Source organism: Acanthopagrus latus, chromosome 10 (assembly GCF_904848185.1).
Source record: "Acanthopagrus latus isolate v.2019 chromosome 10, fAcaLat1.1, whole genome shotgun sequence".
Lineage (NCBI taxonomy): Eukaryota > Metazoa > Chordata > Actinopteri > Spariformes > Sparidae > Acanthopagrus > Acanthopagrus latus.
In genome coordinates this window covers 13,672,727-13,687,726 of record NC_051048.1, presented here as the reverse complement: position 1 = coordinate 13,687,726, position 15,000 = coordinate 13,672,727, and the positions used below count along the sequence as shown (strand labels likewise).

General features: G+C 44.2%; 1 protein-coding gene across 24 annotated transcripts in view; it reads right to left on the bottom strand.

Annotated features, from left to right (window-relative positions):
* The window catches only part of LOC119027657, a 57,869-nt gene that overhangs the window by 22,915 nt on the left and 19,954 nt on the right, over positions 1-15,000 (bottom strand). For 13 of the 24 annotated variants that reach the window (XM_037113040.1, XM_037113045.1, XM_037113047.1 and 10 more), the window contains exons 12-15: positions 11,065-11,189; positions 10,887-10,964; positions 10,735-10,815; positions 10,430-10,516 (exon numbers count right to left, since the gene is read on the bottom strand). In XM_037113040.1, the coding sequence (XP_036968935.1) occupies positions 11,070-11,189 (120 nt within the window). In that variant the 3' untranslated portion in view covers positions 10,430-10,516; positions 10,735-10,815; positions 10,887-10,964; positions 11,065-11,069. Of the gene's footprint in view, positions 1-8,585; positions 9,834-10,429; positions 10,517-10,734; positions 10,816-10,886; positions 10,968-11,064; positions 11,190-11,317; positions 11,363-11,453; positions 11,600-11,702; positions 11,742-11,889; positions 12,112-12,244; positions 12,313-12,439; positions 12,541-12,724; positions 12,999-13,072; positions 13,177-13,283; positions 13,420-13,560; positions 13,662-13,805; positions 14,801-15,000 lie in introns of those variants that run through there. The other 11 variants (XR_005077461.1, XR_005077462.1, XR_005077460.1 and 8 more) reach the window with 10 other exon arrangements.

Below are 15,000 nucleotides of genomic sequence, written 5' to 3'. Positions count from 1 at the left end.
TCCTTGTATCTATCTCAAATGTGTTTCTACTGTCTGTGACATCCTTCCCTGTATCTGTCTCGAATGTGTTTCTTTTGAGTGGTGCGGAACGTGGCATCCTTCCCTGTATCTGTCTCGAATGTGTTTCTACTGTCTGGTGCGGAACGTGGCATCCTCCTCTTATCTATCTCGAATGTGTTTCTACTGTCTGGTGCAGAACATGGCATCTTCCTCGTATCTATCTCGAATGTGTTTCTGTGGCATCTTCCTCGTATCTATCTCAAATGTGTTTCTGTGGCATCTTCCTTGTATCTATCTCAAATGTGTTTCTGTGGCACATTCCTTGTATCTATCTCAAATGTGTTTCTGTGGCACATTCCTTGTATCTATCTCAAATGTGTTTCTACTGTCTGTGGCATCCTTCCCTGTATCTGTCTCGAATGTGTTTCTTTTGAGTGGTGCGGAACGTGGCATCTTTCCCTGTATCTGTCTCGAATGTGTGTCTGTGGCATCTTCCTTGTATCTATCTCAAATGTGTGTCTGTGGCATCTTCCTTGTATCTATCTCAAATGTGTGTCTGTGGCATCTTCCTTGTATCCATCTCAAATGTGTGTCTGTGGCATCTTCCTTGTACCCATCTCAAATGTGTGTCTGTGGCATCTTCCTTGTACCCATCTCAAATGTGTGTCTGTGGCATCTTCCTTGTATCCATCTCAAATGTGTGTCTGTGGCATCTTCCTTGTATCCATCTCAAATGTGTGTCTGTGGCATCTTCCTTGTATCCATCTCAAATGTGTGTCTGTGGCATCTTCCTTGTATCCATCTCAAATGTGTGTCTGTGGCATCTTCCTTGTATCCATCTCAAATGTGTGTCTGTGGCATCTTCCTTGTATCCATCTCAAATGTGTGTCTGTGGCATCTTCCTTGTATCTATCTCAAATGTGTTTCTACTGTCTGTGGCATGCTTCCCTGTATCTGTCTCGGATGTGTTTCTTTTGAGTGGTGCGGAACGTGGCATCCTTCCTCGTATCTAACTCGAATGTGTTTCTACTGTCTGGTGCGGAACGTGGCATCCTTCCTCGTATCTATCTCGAATGTGTTTCTTTTGAGTGGTGCGGAACGTGGCATCCTTCCCTGTATCTGTCTCGAATGTGTTTCTTTTGAGTGGTGCGTAACGTGTCATCCTTCCCTGTATCTGTCTCGAATGTGTTTCTACTGTCTGGTGCGGAACGTGAGAGAGAGAGATCTTCCTGGCATCCTTCCTCGTATCTAACTCGAATGTGTTTCTACAGTCTGGTGCGGAACGTGGCATCCTTCCTCGTATCTAACTCGAATGTGTTTCTACTGTCTGGTGGGGAACGTGGCATCCTCCTCGTATCTATCTCGAATGTGTTTCTACTGTCTGGTGTGGAACGTGGCATCCTTCCTCGTATCTAACTCGAATGTGTTTCTACAGTCTGGTGCGGAACGTGGCATTCTTCCTCGTATCTAACTAGAATGTGTTTCTACTGTCTGGTGCGGAACGTGGCATCCTCCTCTTATCTATCTCGAATGTGTTTCTACTGTCTGGTGCAGAACATGGCATCTTCCTCGTATCTATCTCGAATGTGTTTCTGTGGCATCTTCCTCGTATCTATCTCAAATGTGTTTCTGTGGCATCTTCCTTGTATCTATCTCAAATGTGTTTCTGTGGCACATTCCTTGTATCTATCTCAAATGTGTTTCTGTGGCACATTCCTTGTATCTATCTCAAATGTGTTTCTACTGTCTGTGGCATCCTTCCCTGTATCTGTCTCGAATGTGTTTCTTTTGAGTGGTGCGGAACGTGGCATCTTTCCCTGTATCTGTCTCGAATGTGTGTCTGTGGCATCTTCCTTGTATCTATCTCAAATGTGTGTCTGTGGCATCTTCCTTGTATCTATCTCAAATGTGTGTCTGTGGCATCTTCCTTGTATCCATCTCAAATGTGTGTCTGTGGCATCTTCCTTGTACCCATCTCAAATGTGTGTCTGTGGCATCTTCCTTGTACCCATCTCAAATGTGTGTCTGTGGCATCTTCCTTGTATCCATCTCAAATGTGTGTCTGTGGCATCTTCCTTGTATCCATCTCAAATGTGTGTCTGTGGCATCTTCCTTGTATCCATCTCAAATGTGTGTCTGTGGCATCTTCCTTGTATCCATCTCAAATGTGTGTCTGTGGCATCTTCCTTGTATCTATCTCAAATGTGTTTCTACTGTCTGTGGCATGCTTCCCTGTATCTGTCTCGGATGTGTTTCTTTTGAGTGGTGCGGAACGTGGCATCCTTCCTCGTATCTAACTCGAATGTGTTTCTACTGTCTGGTGCGGAACGTGGCATCCTTCCTCGTATCTATCTCGAATGTGTTTCTTTTGAGTGGTGCGGAACGTGGCATCCTTCCCTGTATCTGTCTCGAATGTGTTTCTTTTGAGTGGTGCGTAACGTGTCATCCTTCCCTGTATCTGTCTCGAATGTGTTTCTACTGTCTGGTGCGGAACGTGAGAGAGAGAGATCTTCCTGGCATCCTTCCTCGTATCTAACTCGAATGTGTTTCTACAGTCTGGTGCGGAACGTGGCATCCTTCCTCGTATCTAACTCGAATGTGTTTCTACTGTCTGGTGGGGAACGTGGCATCCTCCTCGTATCTATCTCGAATGTGTTTCTACTGTCTGGTGTGGAACGTGGCATCCTTCCTCGTATCTAACTCGAATGTGTTTCTACAGTCTGGTGCGGAACGTGGCATTCTTCCTCGTATCTAACTAGAATGTGTTTCTACTGTCTGGTGGGGAACGTGGCATCCTCCGCGTACCTATCTCGAATTTGTTTCTACTGTCTGTTGCGGAACATGGCATCTTCCTTGTATCTATCTCGAATGTGTTTCTGTGGCATCTTCCTTGTATCTATCTCAAATGTGTTTCTACTCTCTGTGGCATCCTGCCCTGTATCTGTCTCAAATGTGTTTCTTTTGAGTGGTGCGGAACGTGGCATCCTACTTGTATCTATCTCGAATGTGTTTCTTTTGAGTGGTGCGGAACGTGGCATCCTTCCTCATATCTATCTCGAATGTGTTTCTACATTCTGGTGCGGAACGTGGCATCCTTCCTCGTATCTATCTCGAATGTGTTTCTTTTGAGTGGTGCGGAACGTGGCATCCTTCCCTGTATCTGTCTCGAATGTGTTTCTGTGGCATCTTCGTTGTATCTATCTCAAATGTGTTTCTGTGGCATCTTCCTTGTATCTATCTCGAATGTGTTTCTTTTGAGTGGTGCGGAACGTGGCATCCTTCCCTGTATCTGTCTCGAATATGTTTCTTTTGAGTAGTGCGGAACGTGGCATCCTTCCCTGTATCTGTCTCGAATGTGTTTCTAATGTCTGGTGCGGAACGTGGCATCCTCCTCTTATCTATCTCGAATGTGTTTCTACTGTCTGGTGCAGAACATAGCATCTTCCTCGTATCTATCTCGAATGTGTTTCTGTGGCATCTTCCTTGTATCTATCTCAAATGTGTTTCTGTGGCATCTTCCTTGTATCTATCTCAAATGTGTTTCTGTGGCACATTCCTTGTATCTATCTCAAATGTGTTTCTACTGTCTGTGGCATCCTTCCCTGTATCTAACTCGAATGTGTTTCTACAGTCTGGTGCGGAACGTGGCATTCTTCCTCGTATCTAACTAGAATGTGTTTCTACTGTCTGGTGGGGAACGTGGCATCCTCCGCGTACCTATCTCGAATGTGTTTCTACTGTCTGTTGCGGAACATGGCATCTTCCTTGTATCTATCTCAAATGTGTGTCTGTGGCATCTTCCTTGTATCTATCTCAAATGTGTTTCTACTCTCTGTGGCATCCTGCCCTGTATCTGTCTCAAATGTGTTTCTTTTGAGTGGTGCGGAACGTGGCATCCTACTTGTATCTATCTCGAATGTGTTTCTTTTGAGTGGTGCGGAACGTGGCATCCTTCCTCGTATCTATCTCGAATGTGTTTCTACATTCTGGTGCGGAACGTGGCATCCTTCCTCGTATCTATCTCGAATGTGTTTCTTTTGAGTGGTGCGGAACGTGGCATCCTTCCTGTATCTGTCTCGAATGTGTTTCTTTTGAGTGGTGCGGAACGTGGCATCCTTCCCTGTATCTGTCTCGAATGTGTTTCTACTGTCTGGTGCGGAACATGGAATCTTCCTCGTATCTATCTCGAATGTGTTTCTGTGGCATCTTCGTTGTATCTATCTAAAATGTGTTTCTGTGGCATCTTCCTTGTATCTATCTCGAATGTGTTTCTTTTGAGTGGTGCGGAACGTGGCATCCTTCCCTGTATCTGTCTCGAATATGTTTCTTTTGAGTAGTGCGGAACGTGGCATCCTTCCCTGTATCTGTCTCGAATGTGTTTCTTTTAAGTGGTGCGGAATGTGGCATCCTTCCCTGTATCTGTCTCGAATGTGTTTCTATTGAGTGGTGCGGAACTTGGCATCCTTCCCTGTATCTGTCTCAAATGTGTTTCTTTTGAGTGGTGCGGAACGTGTCATCCTTCCCTGTATCTGTCTCGAATGTGTTTCTACTGTCTGGTGCGGAACATGGCATCTTCCTTGTATCTATTTCGAATGTGTTTCTGTGGCATCGTCCTTGTATCTATCTCAAATGTGTGTCTGTGGCATCTTCCTTGTATCTATCTCAAATGTGTTTCTACTGTCTGTGACATCCTTCCCTGTATCTGTCTCGAATGTGTTTCTTTTGAGTGGTGCGGAACGTGGCATCCTTCCCTGTATCTGTCTCGAATGTGTTTCTACTGTCTGGTGCGGAACGTGGCATCCTCCTCTTATCTATCTCGAATGTGTTTCTACTGTCTGGTGCAGAACGTGGCATCTTCCTCGTATCCATCTCGAATGTGTTTCTGTGGCATCTTCCTCGTATCCATCTCGAATGTGTTTCTGTGGCATCTTCCTCGTATCCATCTCGAATGTGTGTCTGTGGCATCTTCCTCGTATCCATCTCGAATGTGTGTCTGTGGCATCTTCCTCGTATCCATCTCGAATGTGTGTCTGTGGCATCTTCCTCGTATCCATCTCGAATGTGTGTCTGTGGCATCTTCCTCGTATCCATCTCGAATGTGTGTCTGTGGCATCTTCCTCGTATCCATCTCGAATGTGTGTCTGTGGCATCTTCCTCGTATCCATCTCGAATGTGTGTCTGTGGCATCTTCCTCGTATCCATCTCAAATGTGTGTCTGTGGCATCTTCCTCGTATCCATCTCGAATGTGTGTCTGTGGCATCTTCCTCGTATCCATCTCGAATGTGTGTCTGTGGCATCTTCCTCGTATCCATCTCAAATGTGTGTCTGTGGCATCTTCCTCGTATCCATCTCAAATGTGTGTCTGTGGCATCTTCCTCGTATCCATCTCAAATGTGTGTCTGTGGCATCTTCCTCGTATCCATCTCAAATGTGTGTCTGTGGCATCTTCCTCGTATCCATCTCAAATGTGTGTCTGTGGCATCTTCCTCGTATCCATCTCAAATGTGTGTCTGTGGCATCTTCCTCGTATCCATCTCAAATGTGTGTCTGTGGCATCTTCCTCGTATCCATCTCAAATGTGTGTCTGTGGCATCTTCCTCGTATCCATCTCAAATGTGTGTCTGTGGCATCTTCCTCGTATCCATCTCAAATGTGTGTCTGTGGCATCTTCCTCGTATCCATCTCGAATGTGTGTCTGTGGCATCTTCCTCGTATCCATCTCGAATGTGTGTCTGTGGCATCTTCCTCGTATCCATCTCGAATGTGTGTCTGTGGCATCTTCCTCGTATCCATCTCGAATGTGTGTCTGTGGCATCTTCCTCGTATCCATCTCGAATGTGTGTCTGTGGCATCTTCCTCGTATCCATCTCGAATGTGTGTCTGTGGCATCTTCCTCGTATCCATCTCGAATGTGTGTCTGTGGCATCTTCCTCGTATCCATCTCGAATGTGTGTCTGTGGCATCTTCCTCGTATCCATCTCGAATGTGTGTCTGTGGCATCTTCCTCGTATCCATCTCGAATGTGTGTCTGTGGCATCTTCCTCGTATCCATCTCAAATGTGTGTCTGTGGCATCTTCCTCGTATCCATCTCAAATGTGTGTCTGTGGCATCTTCCTCGTATCCATCTCAAATGTGTGTCTGTGGCATCTTCCTCGTATCCATCTCAAATGTGTGTCTGTGGCATCTTCCTCGTATCCATCTCAAATGTGTGTCTGTGGCATCTTCCTCGTATCCATCTCAAATGTGTGTCTGTGGCATCTTCCTCGTATCCATCTCAAATGTGTGTCTGTGGCATCTTCCTCGTATCCATCTCAAATGTGTGTCTGTGGCATCTTCCTCGTATCCATCTCAAATGTGTGTCTGTGGCATCTTCCTCGTATCCATCTCAAATGTGTGTCTGTGGCATCTTCCTCGTATCCATCTCAAATGTGTGTCTGTGGCATCTTCCTCGTATCCATCTCAAATGTGTGTCTGTGGCATCTTCCTCGTATCCATCTCAAATGTGTGTCTGTGGCATCTTCCTCGTATCCATCTCAAATGTGTGTCTGTGGCATCTTCCTCGTATCCATCTCAAATGTGTGTCTGTGGCATCTTCCTCGTATCCATCTCAAATGTGTGTCTGTGGCATCTTCCTCGTATCCATCTCAAATGTGTGTCTGTGGCATCTTCCTCGTATCCATCTCAAATGTGTGTCTGTGGCATCTTCCTCGTATCCATCTCAAATGTGTGTCTGTGGCATCTTCCTCGTATCCATCTCAAATGTGTGTCTGTGGCATCTTCCTCGTATCCATCTCAAATGTGTGTCTGTGGCATCTTCCTCGTATCCATCTCAAATGTGTGTCTGTGGCATCTTCCTCGTATCCATCTCAAATGTGTGTCTGTGGCATCTTCCTCGTATCCATCTCAAATGTGTGTCTGTGGCATCTTCCTCGTATCCATCTCAAATGTGTGTCTGTGGCATCTTCCTCGTATCCATCTCAAATGTGTGTCTGTGGCATCTTCCTCGTATCCATCTCAAATGTGTGTCTGTGGCATCTTCCTCGTATCCATCTCAAATGTGTGTCTGTGGCATCTTCCTCGTATCCATCTCAAATGTGTGTCTGTGGCATCTTCCTCGTATCCATCTCAAATGTGTGTCTGTGGCATCTTCCTCGTATCCATCTCAAATGTGTGTCTGTGGCATCTTCCTCGTATCCATCTCAAATGTGTGTCTGTGGCATCTTCCTCGTATCCATCTCAAATGTGTGTCTGTGGCATCTTCCTCGTATCCATCTCAAATGTGTGTCTGTGGCATCTTCCTCGTATCCATCTCAAATGTGTGTCTGTGGCATCTTCCTCGTATCCATCTCAAATGTGTGTCTGTGGCATCTTCCTCGTATCCATCTCAAATGTGTGTCTGTGGCATCTTCCTCGTATCCATCTCAAATGTGTGTCTGTGGCATCTTCCTCGTATCCATCTCAAATGTGTGTCTGTGGCATCTTCCTCGTATCCATCTCAAATGTGTGTCTGTGGCATCTTCCTCGTATCCATCTCAAATGTGTGTCTGTGGCATCTTCCTCGTATCCATCTCAAATGTGTGTCTGTGGCATCTTCCTCGTATCCATCTCAAATGTGTGTCTGTGGCATCTTCCTCGTATCCATCTCAAATGTGTGTCTGTGGCATCTTCCTCGTATCCATCTCAAATGTGTGTCTGTGGCATCTTCCTCGTATCCATCTCAAATGTGTGTCTGTGGCATCTTCCTCGTATCCATCTCAAATGTGTGTCTGTGGCATCTTCCTCGTATCCATCTCAAATGTGTGTCTGTGGCATCTTCCTCGTATCCATCTCAAATGTGTGTCTGTGGCATCTTCCTCGTATCCATCTCAAATGTGTGTCTGTGGCATCTTCCTCGTATCCATCTCAAATGTGTGTCTGTGGCATCTTCCTCGTATCCATCTCAAATGTGTGTCTGTGGCATCTTCCTCGTATCCATCTCAAATGTGTGTCTGTGGCATCTTCCTCGTATCCATCTCAAATGTGTGTCTGTGGCATCTTCCTCGTATCCATCTCAAATGTGTGTCTGTGGCATCTTCCTCGTATCCATCTCAAATGTGTGTCTGTGGCATCTTCCTCGTATCCATCTCAAATGTGTGTCTGTGGCATCTTCCTCGTATCCATCTCAAATGTGTGTCTGTGGCATCTTCCTCGTATCCATCTCAAATGTGTGTCTGTGGCATCTTCCTCGTATCCATCTCAAATGTGTGTCTGTGGCATCTTCCTTGTATCTATCTCAAATGTCTTTCTACTCTCTGTGGCATCCTGCCCTGTATCTGTCTCGAATGTGTTTCTTTTGAGTGGTGCAGAACGTGGCATCCTTCCCTGTATCTGTCTCGAATGTGTTTCTTTTGAGTGGTGCGGAACGTGTCATCCTTCCCTGTATCTGTCTCGAATGTGTTTCTACAGTCTGGTGCGGAACGTGGCATCCTTCCTCGTATCTAACTCGAATGTGTTTCTACTGTCTGGTGCGGAACATGGCATCTTCCTTGTATCTATCTCGAATGTGTTTCTGTGGCATCGTCCTTGTATCTATCTCAAATGTGTGTCTGTGGCATCTTCCTTGTATCTATCTCAAATGTGTTTCTACTGTCTGTGGCATCCTTCCCTGTATCTATCTCGAATGTGTTTCTTTTGAGTGGTGCGGAACGTGGCATCCTTCCCTGTATCTCTTTGTGATGCAAGTCTTCCGTTGCCTCTTGAAAGTAGCATTTTCCCTGTTCCCTCTTCTGACGAGTTCTACCTTCTTCTTATCTTGAACATTTTCATAGTAACATTTGAAGGAAAGTAATCGCTGATTCTGATGGAGACTGTCTTGGGCATATCTTCTTCTTTGTGCTTGGAGTTTCTTTCTTCTAAAATTCTAGACAGCTGCTGTACTTTTTCCTTTCATATTCAATTTTTTATCTTTTTTCTTCACCAGACAGTAATGTTTGTTTTTTGCTGGCTTGACGCATCGCTCTTCGTCACTGTTGCTTTGGCAACTTTGTGAAATGTTTTGCTGCTGGCGGTGCAGGAGCCGTCTTGAGGACGCGCTCTGCTGCTGGCGGTGCAGGAGCCGTCTTGAGGACGCGCTCTGCTGCTGGCGGTGCAGGAGCCGTCTTGAGGACGCGCTCTGCTGCTGGCGGGAGAGCTGTCCTGGATACACTGTGTGCCAGAGATACCTGAGGGCATTTTCTTGAACCAATGGCTTCGAATGACACCAGCACAAACTTGTAACTGGCAGAAGGGCCGCGATTTGCAAAGAGTTTGTGCAGGTGTTCAGCCAAGTCACTGATTTTTGAGAAGGTCTTCATAATTGCAGTTCCGTGGGGGTGAGGTAAGCCCGTCACACTTCTTGAGTGTGAATCAAACACACCATACCTGCCTGAGTGGTCACGGAAAACTGCAATACACTCTGGACTTATGACTAAAGCCAGATTAATGTCACCTGACAGACACTCTGTGTGGCAAGGGGCAGATACCAAGCCTGGCTTCCCCAAGTCCACACCTGATTTCAGGCATGTGGACGTTGCACATATCTGTGTCAATCAGGACTTGTTTGGGCAGTTCTTCCACAGCGAGATGGTCACTGCGGAATCTTTTTTCCTGGATCAGTTGTTGTTTTACACCTACAAAAAGTGAATCTCCCTTTGCCAGCACTCTATCAAGGACAGCAGTGTTAAACTGACAGCCCTCGTTCAGATAAGCTAGAAAAGTCAGGGACATGCAGGTACACTCGTAGTTCCTGGAGAACTTCCTGTATCTCATGTCACTCTGACTATGACTAGCCCTTATACTAGCACTAAGCGGCACCTGAAATAAGATAAATTATCATAAAGGATTACTTATTAGCATAACCATAAGCCTAGTTAACATTATTAGTGGTAGTAATTAACTGTTACATATACTACAGTCATAGCAGGGTGACAGTTTAAGCAAATGTGACTAAAAACATTTTACCTACTGCAGCTTTAAACTATCTGATTATACAATATCATTTCCAACAAATTTTCCTGGTCAATTTACCATATAGATAATCTTACATATACACAAATGATTATTATGTTTATATCGACCTTAAGTATTATCATACTTGACTTGAACACATTACTAACACAGATTATTCCATATTTCAAATTTAAATGTTTTGAGACCATCAAACCTTTGTCACCCCTTGTCATCTTGAACAAAGTTTGAAGGAGGCTTTAAAAGGACCTTTAACTCTGATACATCCCTTGTACATGTGTCACACGATTTACACATGAAAACATTAAAAAAAAAAAATAGTAATTAATTCCCTCCTTCATTTCCTTCCTTCCTTTCCTTTTGCATTTCAGTTCAAAGTAAACCACACTTTACCTCCAACACTTTATTAAGCCCACAAAAAACCCAAATGTAAATATCATTACCTCTTTAGAAGGGGAATGAGAGGTGGCAAGTCCGTCATCAATAATCCAGGGCCAGCAGGACAATGAGGGAACTGGTGTCCCGACGGTCTGTGATAAGTAATAACACCAGTTAATATCTAGACATGAGGTAACACAATGCAGCAAGTTGATACAAGAAAAGTTTTCCAAATTTATTTCAATTACTCACTGACATTTGTGAACTGCAGCGAAAGATAATAGTAGCAGAGATGTTAAATGAACCAGTTTAATGTAGTTACAGCATTTTACAGTAAACGTTCTGTGTGTGTCTGTTGTGGAGTAAATACCTTAACTGGGTGAGGAGAGTGACAGACAGCTTTAATGGTCTGGGATGGTCCAGCCGGTGAAGGGGTCTTCATCCTGGCCACCTGAGAACAAATAACAATAAATGAAGACTTTAATGACATTATGAACTTTATTCAATAGGAATAATCTTTACCTTCGCAACCGGTGAACGGCAGGGGGTCGCCAGATCACCCAAACTACAGGACAACCTGACTGGAGGGGATCCAACCAGCTGCTGACACATGAGAACAAATATGTTAAACTTCACGCGTCTCAGTGAACACACTGTGTGTTCTGAGTGAGACTGTGTCTTGTGTCAGAGAGTAACATACGTTGGTCACTGAAGTTTGGGTGCGGGGGGGGGTGTTCCATCCGTGGTCCTGGACCGAGGAACCGGGCTGGAGGGGCCATCGTCCTCCAGTCTCCGCGACAGCCTGGCTGGCTGGGATCCAACCTGCTGTTGACAGATGAGAACAAATATATTAAAATTCAGACAAAGTGGACAATGAAGTTATGTCTCCATGAAGACGCTGTTTCAACTGTAAACATTGACTATGTGCGTCAGTTGTGTAACATACGTTGTACGTTGTCCGTGGTCCTATGACGCCTGGCTGCTGCTGGGGAGGCCACCTGCACCGTCAAATAAAACATAGAACCAGTAACTGTAGGGAACAAGGAGAAACTTTATAATACAGCTGAGAAGCGATGTCACACAATTTACCTTCTTGCGCGCTGGAAGAGATGGGACGTCCACCAGGTCAGACAGCTGAGAAGGAGACACTTCCTCCATAGCACAAAGGGTCGTGCTACTGAACCACCGTGGGTTCAGTGGAAGGAAGGACTCCTTCTCCTATGGAAGACAAAACACCACAAAGACAAATGAATATTTGTCAGGTCAAATACACAAAGTTTAAATACTAACCAGTTAACTTGTTGTGAAAAAAAAAAAAGAAAAAGAAAAATAAGTCACCTGCTGCTGAGCCACGCTGGCCGGACCAGGAACCTGCGGCTGGGAAAGCACATCACATATTTGATTAAATAGGTGCTTTTTAGTTATGACTATGAACCCGTGAACCAAAATGTACACAAACACATGTAAAAAAGACACATAATATTATAATAAATAAATAAATAAATTAAAAAAAAAACCTACTAACCTTGCTGCTCTGACCAACAACCTTCCACTGGAAGGGGTCAGGAGACAGGAGCACGTACCTCTCCCTTCACAACCAGCTTAGGAGAAACCTTCATAAGAGATTGTGAAGGAGTAGGAGACACCGGGGTGGGGGAGGTGGTGGTGGTGTCTCGAGGAACTGCTCCGTGGAGGCCCACAGCAGCTGGGTGAGGATCCCCATCCCCTCACGGTTGCTCAGGTGAACCTTCAGACATGACAATACAAATCCATTTACAGACAGTTTAACTTCAAAGGTAGCTCGTGTCGACTGTTTCATATCGACACACAAGAAATTATAGCAAATTAGACCTTTTCTATCACACAGATACTCTACGTACGCCGTCTCTGCTCCACAGATCCAAGCGCGTACGGGGGAAGTACTCCTCCGCAGAGAAGTACCTCAAACCTAAAAACATGAAAAAAAGAAAAAAAAAAAAGTCATTACAATATTCACACATGACTATGTTCATCACAGACATTTAAGTACATTTCTTGTACTTGTTTTAATTGTCAAGATTTTTTTTGTTACTTACCCATGCGAGCTGTCACACGATGGTACGCGTGGCGAAGAGCCCTCTGGTGCTCCTCATCCTCGTTCAGACGGGGGGGGGGGGGGGGAGTCCACCACAAAGACCTGTAGGACACAAAATTTTAGAACACACCAACTGACAGTTTCATTCAAAATCACACACACACCATATTTAGTACACATTTTTTGAAAGCTCATACAATTAATCTTATTAAAGTAGTCAATGTACTACTGGTGTTGTTTAACTACTAAGAATATAGGACAAGCGAGACATGAAATAAATGCTTACCTCTGGCCAGCGGCTCCTCACAGCAGTGAGGAATCGGGTGTAGTCGACGGCTGCCTCGTCGACGGTCCTGCTCGCGGTCAGGTTGTTGCTAGGAGCAAGAACACAAACAGCATCAGGGTCTTGAGGAACCTTAGCATGTAGGACCTCAGTGCGCAGCTGAGCAGCATGGGCCCCAGGGGTCGACATGATACCAAAAGAAAAACTTCCCTTCTGGCATCTCGGTGAAAGGGTCCACAAAGGCCCGGAGATGGGAGTCCCCGACAATCAGAACAAACTGCAACAACAAAGAAAATCATTAATCCCTCTCAAGATCAATTACTTCCTTCATAAACTGGACAATAATAGCACCTGCTTGCCAGGAGACCTAGGTGGGATGACCAACTTGTGGCTCCGTCCAGTGAGCTTCGAAGTTGGCCACGTCTCCACTGGATGGCGGTAACCGGTACCGCGGCCTGTTTGGTAAAGTACAAAACAGATAAAAGGTTAAACTGATGAAGGAAAGGCTACTAGGAAATATCAACAATCACTTGTTTATACCGGTAAAAAAGTACAGGAAAACCTGTTTAAAAAGTTCAGTATTGATGATGAATTAATTTATTCATCATTTAGGGATAAAACAAGTAGATACTTATGTGCACGAACTGCACATCATCCGGGCTCCAGAAAGGCTTGGCTGGGGGTGAAGATCCAACTGTCTGATGACAGATTAAAGACAAAAACAAATAAAATAATTAATTAACGATAATCATAACAACAAGTATAAGATAAAGACATACAAGTTAAAAGAAAATATAATAAAACATGTCTCATTGTGTGTGTGTGAGGTAGGAACATACGTTGCCGACTGGAGCTCGGGAGGAGGGGGGGTGGGTCTCCCTGGTCCTCTTGGTCCTTGACCCTCTGGAAGGCTCCTCTCCAGCCGGGGGGGGGACACCGTCTGATGAAACATTAACATCAAAAGACATGGCAGACATTCAGAACTCAGCAGTTAAGGAGAAAGCAATAGATGTAACATTTCTACAGCCATTTTCATGCAGACAGTTGTCACTGCGACACAGAGGCTTATCTACTGTGCAAGTACCTCCAGGGGGTGGGGGAAGACCTCAGCTCCTCCAGGTTGAGCTTCCTCCAGCGCTGCTTCAACACCACAGACCGCCTCGACTTCCTTGGCATCCTGCTGATAGAAGTTAAAAACAAGAGAAAACAACAAGAGAAATGCTTGTCAAACTGACCTAAACCTAAACCACCTGATGTAAACTAAACTAATCTAAGACAACCTAATATAATCTTATATTTAGAATGAAATTTGAGAAAACGATGAAGATGTGGTGATTGTGTGTGTGTAGGTGATGTGGTGATACTGCTCTGTGAAGGTTGAGGGCAATGGATGATGGTCACACTCAGCTGTCAGCGGTCACTCTCAGCACAGGAACCCTTTAATCTTATCAAAGACAATAACAAGATAAATGTCTCTCAAATGTTACGAGTCAGTGTTAGCAACAAGTTAATATCATAACAGACACAAGTTAAACATCTGTACTTGTCATAATTTGTGTGTTTTTGGGCAGAGTATTTTTTAAAATAATTCTATTATAATTTATAATTACTATAACTGATAATTAAAATACTATGTCAATTTTATAGTACACAGTATCAAATCATTTATTCCTAAGAACAAAGAATTACTATGACATGATAAATATAACACACAAGATAACAATAACTTCATCAAATGTACGGGATATTATCAACATCTGAATGCACATTTATTACCAAAAGCAAAAATAGTCATGTATGAAAATGCTTCCTTTTCTATTTAATCAAGGTAGATTGCAAACATGTATGGTACATCTAAAGTATGATATTTATCTAACTACATAGAAAGGCATTTAATCACATCTTATCACAAACAAGAGAAATGTGTTTTTCAGTAGACAGAAGGGAGTATTAAATACTAGTCACAATCTACACAATTAGATATGAAATACAGCTTTTAGCTTGAGTTACTATTCTTGTATGAAAACAGAAAAAACAAACAAAAAAAATCCCAAATAATGAGTGTAATATCTCCAAGTACAAATCTGACCCGTGTTAAGGATCTAGACATGACAGTACAGTTCGCACCCGGAGAGAAAAATGGCTACCGTTCGCGCCGTGAGAGAACAAAGGCCAAAGTTCGCGCAGTTAGCATCTAGCTAATGGCTACCGTTCGCGCCGCGAGAGAACAAAAGGCGAAGGTTCGCGCAGTTAGCATCTAGCTAATGGCTATCCTTCGC